At 44.8% G+C, this 10,778-nt stretch overlaps 1 protein-coding gene across 1 annotated transcript in view; it reads left to right on the top strand.

The window, feature by feature from the left end:
* Window positions 1-5,440: 5,440 nt before the first annotated feature.
* The window catches only part of P4HTM (prolyl 4-hydroxylase, transmembrane), a 32,946-nt gene continuing 27,608 nt past the window's right edge, over window positions 5,441-10,778 (top strand). The window contains exons 1-2 of the mRNA XM_075183581.1: window positions 5,441-5,851; window positions 10,172-10,253. Of these exons, the coding sequence (XP_075039682.1) occupies window positions 5,537-5,851; window positions 10,172-10,253 (397 nt within the window). The 5' untranslated portion in view covers window positions 5,441-5,536. The remainder of the gene's footprint in view (window positions 5,852-10,171; window positions 10,254-10,778) is intronic.

Here is a 10,778-nt window from a genome sequence, read left to right as displayed (position 1 = left end):
AGAAATAATACTTTATATTGAGCTTGGATCTTAAACGAGAAGGTGATGCTCAGTGGCCCTTTAAGGATTTTTTTTTTTTGTTTTTTTAGTGTAGATTTTCAATAATACTACAAACAAAGTACAGACATATAAAAAAAGAAGCAAATCAAATCCCAAACATATAAATTAACTGAGCTACAATGGCAAATAAAGACTGACATTGGTTCTTTTATTACTAAGAATCTGTTCATTAATTACATCTAACCGAGTGATTACTGCTGCTAAACAAAGTCCAGGAAGACTTCTATCTACATAGGAGGATCTTGCATGGTATATAACATGGAGTAGGATATATCTAACGACATTAACAACTTCTGTAGAACAAAGTTATCACTTAACTGGCCTTTGTGTTGTGTTGCATATAAATCTACGTATCGCATCATTTTAAACGTGGATGAGGACTGTACGCTACTATTTGGGCTAGGACTGGACAGCTAGGTGGGTATCTCCTGAGTTTTCTCTCTACAAATATAGAGCGTACCTTGATATAGTCCACTGCAACCAGATTGCATTAAATGTCTTCATAGAATTTCTGCTAGTACGGACAAACCTTTCATGCACCTCAATGTCCTTCACTAGGGCCAACCAGTTATAGAAACGTGTCCTAGTTATGATGACCAGCATATTAATTACAGATTGGGATACTGGGTTACTAATGTGTGTTTCAAATAATAGCTCAAATATACACATCTTAGCAGTAATCCTCATAATCATCATCACCATTTATCGCCCCCCCTAGCAGACACTTGCTGCCGACGGCTGCACAGTATGTGCAGGTCCGTCCAGCTGTGGCAGGCAGGGACAGTGTGCTGCCCGGCTGCTCTGACTGTGTTTAAAACACAATCAGAGCAGCCGGGCAGCACACTGTGCCTGCCTGTCACGGCTGGATGGACCTGCACATACTGTGCAGCCGTCGGCAGCCTAAGATGTTAGAAAGGGGCGGGGTCTAAATTTACATACAAACTCCTCACAGATAAGGCCATGGTCGGGGATCGAACTCATAACCCCAGTGCTGTAAGGGAGAAGTGCTAACCACTAGGCCACTGTGCTGCCCATGCATGAAACAGACCATCCAACAATATTCCCCACATTGAACCAATGGTCCAGGTTACGGGAGCAAAAACACACACCCTCTCCAACTTCACCTCTCCCTCTCGCTGTTTGGCAACCTGGCTTTTCCGCTGGGAGTTTCGGTGAGTGTGCTTGGATGTTCGTCACAGGTAGGAATTTAACTTGCTGGGCAGCTGATAGGAGCAGCGGGTGTTCAGTTTGGGGATATTCAAACCAAATGGGATCTGCCTGGCTCAGAAATCTGGCGATACCTGCAGCCGAAACATTCACGGAGTAAAGCAGACATACGAAAGACGGCAGGAATGGTGCTCACTTTATGTGAAACGATGTGGACAGCCTCCCTCATCCCTAAACACCCTCTCATGCTTCTATAAACTTTTAAGTTTAAATATCTTCTGCTCATCACCAACGTACATGAAAGACACAGAATGGGATTTAGGAAATTTAGAGAACTAAACTGCACTAACTTTTTCTGAACAACTTAGTCCAGCTCTGTTCCTGTCACCAGGGTAGAAACTTAAAATAAAATTCTATTTAGGTGGAACCAGTGCCCCAGCTTTATAATAATAATAATAATATGTATCCTGGAATTTCTAACACCTGTTTGAGGAGCAATATGGCGATTGGGAAACGCCTCCATTTTTGGGGGTCTTGCCCCAAAATCTGCTCCATTCTAAGAGCGTGATTACCACCTATAATAATCGTTCATCGTTTCAGTGTACACATTAATGCAATGTTGGGGTGAACGGTCGTGTATTGTGTGATTGGCAGCACTGTGGCTTATTGGTTAGCACTTCTGCCTCACAGCACTGGGGTTATGAGTTTGATTCCTGACCATGGTCTTATCTATGTGGAGTTTGTATGTTCTCCCTGTGTTTGCGTGGGTATCCTCCGGGTGTTCCGGTTTCCTCCCACATTCCAAAAACATACTAGAAGGTTAATTGGCTGCTATCAAATTGACTTTAGTCTCTCTCTGTCTATGTGTGTGTTAGGGAATTTAGATTGTAAGCTCCTATGGGGCAGGGACTGATGTGAGTTCTCTGTACAGCACTGCGGAATTAGCACTATATAAATAGCTGATGATGATGATTGGCCCAATAATTGATTAAAAGCCCTTTAGTGTGTACCCAACCTTGGTCTCTAAACACCAATCCCTGGTTCCTTTCCCCTGTCTCTACAATTCTCTCTTCCACTCCAAGCCCCGAACCTTACACCCTCCAACTTTTCATTTTGTTTTAATTATACTGGCACAAGTTCTTTTTATCTACAATCTACTGTGTAAACTTTACACTATTTTCTTTTTTTATTATTGCAATTTGTCGAGGTCTGTACCATTTTCAAATATTTACAGCAGTGTTCATGTGTTGGGAATTTGCCTTTCATGGTTTCAGTAAAAATTGAGATTGCAAAAATACAGTTCACCAACACTGAATGTGTGACTGTAAAAACACAGGGAACTGAAAACTGCGTGAGATTTGACAAAGAACAGTTCCTGGTGCTGTTATCTCAGAGAGAATGTGTTTGGGTCTTAAGTATGCAGGCCTCTCAACTTTGTTTTGATAACTCCAAGATTGCAGTTATTTTTAGCTAGACCATTCGTTCGCCTCTCCTGGGACAATTTCCACAGTCTGTCTTGATACTGTGACACAACGATACTCCACTTAAAGCACATTAAATGCACTTTCTATGCTCATCCTTTCCCATTCAGAGTCGGTCAACTATCACCAATTGGATAGAAAAGAAATTGAATCTGGTTTCTCATTTAAATGCAATAAAACTGAAAGCCAGTGTCTTAAAATGCTTGTGTGAGGTCTCAATTCCTAAGTAATATATTGGTATGTATATATATATATGTATATATATATATATATATATAATTTTATATAGGTAACTGAGAAATCTTGCAGTTCCCAGGTAAAGAGTTTTCTTATAAAAATCAGACAAAATTGTATAATTAAAATATGTTGCTCTGATTGTCTGCTTTTAAAAAGTTTGATATGTGTAAGAATTAAAAAAAAGTGACTAAAAATATGTGATGAACTTTTGCAGAAATATGTCACCACTGAGTGACATACAATGTGCAATTTCTGATTACAGCAATTATGACATTAAAGCAACAGTTAAAATTATACAGTTCATCTTCAACATATTAAACCATTTTTTGGGGAGGGGTCTTTCCACATTAAATAATTTTCTCTAGATATGTTTTTAGTTTGCATTCCTATAAATGCTTCTCTACCTCTCCTTCTCTAATGGCAGCGTGTAATTCCACTAAGACAATTACACAAAGATAAACGCTTATATTGAAATAAAGAATGTGGATTCGGACACTGGAATATTGTTTCCCCCTTATATGAATTTGCTACAATAATATTTTGTGCGTTTTTTCAAAACTTTTGGGCCAATAAAATGTTTATCAGCAAGTGAATGGTTAAACTTGCTAGACAGACACTTAATTGACTAGATACTTTAGTGCCCTGGGCAAAAGAGAATACTGGCGCCCACCCATCCAACCTCCCCCTCTGCTGCTTATTCTTTGCTTCCTGACTCCGCGCAGCTCCTCTGAACTGACTGCGTTGTGATGTCAAGACGCTACCGGGAGCTGGACAGTTTTAAATGTATATATATATATGTATATATATATATATATATATATATATATATATATATATATATATATATATATATATATACCTGGGGCAAATAGCGGGCGACCGTTGTGCGTCCTGGGTGATTGCACTGCCCTCGTCAGGGGCAAACTCAGGATTTATAGAGGGGGGTTTCCAGACCATGCCACCAGTGGGTCGTGACCAGCATGCATGGGGGCGTGGCTATAATATTAGACAGTGTTTGGCTGCTCTCCAACTCTTCCTATCCCCATAATATACATGGGCAATGCTGCGTGGACTACTGTTAGGTGCAGCTCTCCCTTTTCAAGCAGAGCCATGTGATGCGGGGGCAAGGTCCAGCCACCTCAATTATACAGTGCCCCAGGCTTGGAGGAGGTTTTCCAGGCACTAGGAAACCCCCCCCCCCCCCCCTCGATTTGCCTATGCTCGTTACGACCCTGGCCCCTACGCTAAAAGACGCCAACCTGACCCAGTGGCAAATGGATCTTTAGACGCTACGATAAACTCCATAATTGCCATGGCAAGTGCTAGTTTTTAAAGAATGATCACTGTGGATTATTTCTTTTTCTTATTATAATGACTTTATTTAATTTTTATGGTATAACAAAAACACATCCATCACAGACAAAAGGGACATACGTGAAGGCGACAATTACACATGAAATAAGCAGCAGAATCCTTGCTGTCAGCAAATTAAAATTGCAAATGTAAACCATAAACACTGAAGTTATGGAATGCCTGTGTGCTGTGAGGGTGTATACTGAAATATTAAGCAAGAGGGGGGAAGGAAGCAAAGGACACGGAAGTTGAGAACGAACCTTGAGGACAAGCCCCAAAAGAAAAGATAGGTACCATCAAGGAACCCTCAATCGCAGCAAATGAAAGTTAAATTAGACATATCTCTACGGTCATTTAAGGTCTGAAAATCCACTGGTGGGGGGACTCTGATGGGATGAGGTGTTATAGTAATACTATAAACTCCAGATTTGGGAAAATGTCCCTATTTTTTAAAAAATTTAAAAAAATACTCAGTACAATTCCTGTTTACCTGCATTGTACTGTGCATGGAAATATATAAAACATCACGTTACAGTAAAGTTGAGGAAACATGATGGAGACTGCGCAGTACTTCCAGCAGGGCTGTCTTTCCCCCTGGGTACACTGGGCAGTTGCCCGGGGGCCCCATGAGCATAGGGGCCCCATTGGCAGGGCCCAATCTATTCACCCATGTATCAGGACACAGCTGTACAGCGTGTTTTTTTTAACGTTTAAGTATTGATTTTTTTTGCAGGTACCAATAAATATAATCTTAATTTTATTGATAATTTAATTTTTTTTATTCCTGTGAGTGGTTGTGTAGGTGGGGGGCCAAGTGCACTGCTTTGCCCGGGGGCCCATAATATTGATAAGATGGCCCTGGTCAGCACTTAAAGTGTCCCATGAAATTATTTTTTAACTGAAAATTAGTTTATTGAGTTGTATAAAATATTTACTGGGGGGGGTACAGAAAAAAAAATAGGGGAAGGGACCCATGAAATTATTTTTTTAAAATGTTGGCAACAGTGATCTCAAATTTCCTTGACTACAAGATCATCACACCCAGATGCTTCATGCATTGCTCAGGCCATGCTTGGACTTGTAGTTCTCCCCCAGCTAGCACACTGCATGGTCTCCTAGTAACCGCCCTCCTGGTCCTCCCGTGACGTCACCGGCCCCGCCCCCAGGTGTCGCCGGCTGCAGGTAGCACGCGCGGTTGCCTGGTAACGAGCGCGGCCCCGGCTCCCGTCAGGCCGGGGATGGAGGCTCCGGTGACCGGGAGGAATCATCCGCCGCCGCCCCAGGAGGAGCCCCCGCCGGTCCGGGACAGGCTGGCCGGGATACAGAAGGGGAACAGCGTGTGCTCCCGCTCGTACTTCGTGGTGGTGATGGTGTTCGTGCACGTCTACATCCTGAATGTCATCGCGCTGCTGCTCTATGTGTATTATACCAACGGCAGCCAGCAGGATCCCCCCGGGGAGCCGGTCACCGCCAGCCCGGCCCTGGAGCACAGACCTCGGCTGCGGCAGGAGGAGACTCCCTACACCTACCTGCCCCGGCTGGAGGGCATCAAGGTAAGTGACCCCCGGGGGCAGGGTGACAGCTGGGTACACACGTGTCTGCACGGCTTTCTGCACCCCTCATCCACATACCCCTCATACCCAGGTGCCCCTTATCCAGATACCCCTCATCCAATTACCCCTCCTACCCAGGTGCCCCTCATCCAATTATCCCTCAACCTCGTACCCAATTACCCCTCATCAGATACTCCTTATCCAGATACCCAATTATCCCTCATATTCAATTACCCCTCATTCCTCATCCAGATACCCCTCATCCAGATACCCAGGTGCCCCTCATCCAGATACCCAGGTGCCCCTCATCCAATTATCCCTCAACCTCGTACCCAATTACCCCTCATCAGATACTCATCATCCAGATACCCAATTATCCCTCATATTCAATTACCCCTCATTCCTCATCCAGATACCCAATTATCCCTCATCCAGATACCCAGGTGCCCCTCATCCAGATACCCCTCACCCAATTATCCCTCATCCAGATACCCAGGTGACCCTCATCCAGATACCCCTCATCCAGATACCCAGGTGCCCCTCATACAGATACCCCTCATCCAATTATCCCTCAACCTCGTACCCAATTATCCCTCATCAGATACTCATCATCCAGATACCCAATTATCCCTCATATTCAATTACCCCTCATTCCTCATCCAGATACCCAATTATCCCTCATCCAGATACCCAGGTGCCCCTCATCCAGATACCCCTTACCCAATTATCCCTCATCCAGATACCCAGGTGCCCCTCATCCAGATACCCCTCATCTAGATACCCCTCATCCAGATACCCAGGTGCCCCTCATACAGATACCCCTCATCCAGATGCCCAATTATCCCTCATATTCAATTACCCCTCAATACTCATCCAGATACCCAATTATCCCTCATCCAGATACCCAGGTGCCCCTCATCCAGATACCTCTCATCCAGATACCCAGGTGCCCCTCATCCAGATATCCCTCATCCAGATGCCCAATTACCCCTCATCCAGATACCCAGGTGCCCCTCATCCAGATACCCCTCATCCAGATACCCCAGGTACCCCTCATCCAGATACCCCTCATCCAGGTACCCAGGTGCCCCTCATCCAGATATCCCTCATCCAGATGCCCAATTATCCCTCATCCAGATACCCAGGTGCCCCTCATCCAGATGCCCAATTACCCCTCATATTCAATTACCCCTTATCCCTCATCCAGATACCAAACTACCTCTCATTCAGATACCCCAGGTACCCCTCATCCAGATGTCCAATTACCCCTCATATTCAATTACCCCTTATCCCTCATCCAGGTACCAAATTACCCCTCATCCAGATACCCCAGGTGCCCCTCATCCAGATACCCAATTACCCCTCATCAGATACTCCTCATCCAGATACCCCTCACCGAGATTGCCCAATTATCCCTCATATTCAATTACCCCTCATTCCTCATCCAGATACCCAATTATCCCTCATCCAGGTACCCAATTACCCAGGGCCGTAACTAGGGCTGTGCGACAGGGGCGACCACCCAGGGCACAACGCTGAAGGGGGAGCAGTTTAGGAATATTTTAGGTTAATTTGGTTAAAATTGAGGGCTGGCGACATTTGACATTCTCGCCCCAGGTGCTAGAATTTTAAGTTACGGCTCTGCAATTACCCCTCATGCTCATATCCAGGTACCCCTCATCCAGATACCAAATTATCCCTCATCCACATACACAGGTACCCCTTACCACTATACCGCCATCCTCATCCAGATAGCCAGTTACCTCTCATCCAGATACCCGATGACCCCTTGCAACTAGAGTCAGGCTTCTCCAGATACCAGGGCAGCCCTCACACGCAGGGGAATCCTCACCCAGATAAATATAACCGTTAGCCCTAGAGGTAGGCTCGCCCTAGATATCAGGACATTCCTCACCCAAATATAATGACATTCTTCACCCGTAAAGACGTGTTCCCACAGATCTCAGCTTCCCAATTACTAGAGGCAGGTCCTCCCTTATCCTTATTATCCTTAGAGGTATGATCACCCAGATATCAGGATAACCCTCTCTATCTGTTACTGTGTATGGCAGAGCTGCTGCAGAACATCTTCTGCTGAATAACGGTGGAAGCAGTAAAACTGGCTTCATTAAATTCCAAGAGATTCTGCAGCAGCCTCTGGCGTTGCTGCACCTGTCTCTCTGTTGAGCAGAATGACGCTGACCTTATATTTGTATTATAGTTTTGTAATTGACATTCAGTTAGGTCCCTGTGTTTTTTATGTTGCAGTTTCTTGGTGCTGTTAGTGATCTTGTTCCTCCAACTAATTATGTATAAATTGATATTTCCGTGCAGTTCCTCCTTAGGGCTTTATCATTTCATGATGTATACGTTACCTGCTGCCATTGCCACAGCATGCAATGAATAACATTCCTGAGTGTCAGCTTATCCTCCAGTAATCACCCTAGCCCGCATGCATTGTGGCCTGACCCACTTTTTAAACAAATTGTTCTGTATTAAAGCTCACATTTCTACCTTACCTTCTATGAAAAAGAGACCTGTTAACAGAATGTGATTTCTCCGCAGCCACAAAAAAGTGATTTATGATCTGTAAATCTCCCTTGTTAAGTCATCACGTGCTACATGATCCCTGCGTCAGTCTGGCTTTCACACAATGGATATGTACATTTGTAGTCTGATTTCGCCTTAATCTTAGTTTTCTACTCGGTTTCTAATACATGTGGCTTAACCTTGTGTGTTATAAATAGCACAGCAGTGGAATCTGCTACAGTAACCTTTAGACAAATGCAGCCAGCTCTTATTTTTATTCATCTATTTTTTGTTATAAATACAACATTGTCAGTCTGTATATCAGACCGAAGCTTTCAATTATGACAAGGATGGCATAGAGTCTGATTGATACCTTTAGCACACATTCTGAAAATAGACCTGGGGGTAAATGTATGAAAGTCCGATTTCTGCAAGTCGCCGGAAATCGGCGACTTTGCAGTGAAAATTTAAAGGGACGATGGCTTGTAAAGGCAAACTTGCTTGCCTTGGTAATCAAGATGTATAAAGAGATGCAACAGTCAGCCCAGGGGCCCCCTGCTCCTTCACCTGCGGCCCCCTGCTCCTTCACCTGCGGCCCCCTGCTCCTTCACCTGCGGCCCCCTGCTCCTTCACTTCCGGCCCCCTGCTCCTTCATCTGTGGCCACCTGCTCCTTCATCTGTGGCCCCCTGCTCCTTCACCTGCGGGCCCCTGCTCCTTCACCTGCGGGCCCCTGCTCCTTCACCTGCGGGCCCCTGCTCCTTCACCTCCAGCCTCCTGCTCCTTCACCTCCGGCCCCCTGCTCCTTCACCTCCGGCCCCCTGCTCCTTCACCTGCGGCCCCCTGCTCCTTGCTGTTTATTGTCAGATGTGTTTTGTTATAGCTTGTAACACTTGTGTAAAATGCCTGCTGCTATGGTATTACAAATAGGTGTCTTTTTGATTAAATGTATTGTTTTAAACTTATTGAGATTAAGGGTAATATGTAGCCCATCATCATCATCATCATCGTCTATAATATAGCGCCACTAATTCCGCAGCGCTGTACAGAGAACTCACTCGCATCAGTCCCTGCCCCATTGGAGCTTACAATCTAAATTCCCTAGCACACACACACACAAAGACAGACCGAGAGAGACTAGGGTCAATTTTAATAGCAGCCAATTAACCTCATACATGCCAACTCTCCTGGAATGTCCGGGAGACTCCCGAATTTCGGGTAGGTCTCCCAGAATCCCGGGAGAGCTGGCGATTCTCCCGCATCTGCCCACTTCACTAAATTAGAGCCGGCATGGAGAGGCGGGGTTTCACGTCATTTTGGCCCTCCTCCCAGTGCTGTAATGCTTGTTTGGGGTCTTTTTACCACTGTAAAAAAGACTCCAAACAGGCATTACGTCAATGGGTGCGGGGCCAAAATGACGCGATTCGCAAAGCCCCATCCCCTCCGTCCATACACCCCTCGTGCCCTCCAGGAACTCCCGGACCCGGCCAACATAAGGTTGGCTAGTATGATTAAACTACTAGTATGTTTTGAAGTGTGGGAGCAAAGGCCATGGTCGGGTATTGAACTCATGACCCCAGTGCTGTGAGGCAGAAGTGCTAACCACTGAGCCACCAGGCCGTCCTTTTTGAAGGTTAGAGGGCCCTCCATGCGTATCAGGTTGCCTATCACTGCGATAAAGTGTTCAATATCAAACGGTTGTTTCCGAATCTGTACGGCAGTCCGTAAAATAAATGTGATCTGTATAAAAAATAGACCTAGGAATTCAATATACTGATATTTCCTTTTTTCAGGTTGGGCACAGACAGAAGGTAGAACTGGTCCATAACAAAATGTACGACATGAGAACTCTAAGTCTAAAGCCTCTTCTGTTTGGTAAGAGATTTGTTCCACATACCGGGTCTTTTAGTGTTTAAAATGCTGGCGTGGGGGAATTTAATCATCTTAATGCCTCGGTCAATCTGTCCTTTTATTCAGATGGGCCGCAGCAAACCAGACGCTCTGTAATCACGTTTAGATAGAGGGGTCACAGGATCAACTCAGCCGTAATCCTGTGTTGTTCCAAACAGCCCTTTACTAATATCACTCTGCCTCCTTACATGGTCAATGTCACACTGAGCCCCGTATCTCCTTACAGTATCTGTTCAATATGAATTCTGCAGCGAACACTTAGGACACAGCTTCAGTATTAATTAAATATTTATTTGCACATTAAAAAAAAGTGGTTTCCCAGAATAGATCTCAATTACAAGTGTTTGATTTTGTTTTCTGTACACAGAGGGCCTGAGTCATTAAGGAAAGCAAAGCATAAAATAGGAGTAACTTTGCCCCTAGGAAAAACCATGTTGCATTGGAGGAGGGGGAGGTAACTTTAAAATGTGGGGACAGATTTATAGTTGG

Source organism: Mixophyes fleayi, chromosome 8, assembly GCF_038048845.1.
Source record: "Mixophyes fleayi isolate aMixFle1 chromosome 8, aMixFle1.hap1, whole genome shotgun sequence".
Lineage (NCBI taxonomy): Eukaryota > Metazoa > Chordata > Amphibia > Anura > Limnodynastidae > Mixophyes > Mixophyes fleayi.
This window is presented reverse-complemented; position numbering and strand designations above follow the sequence as displayed.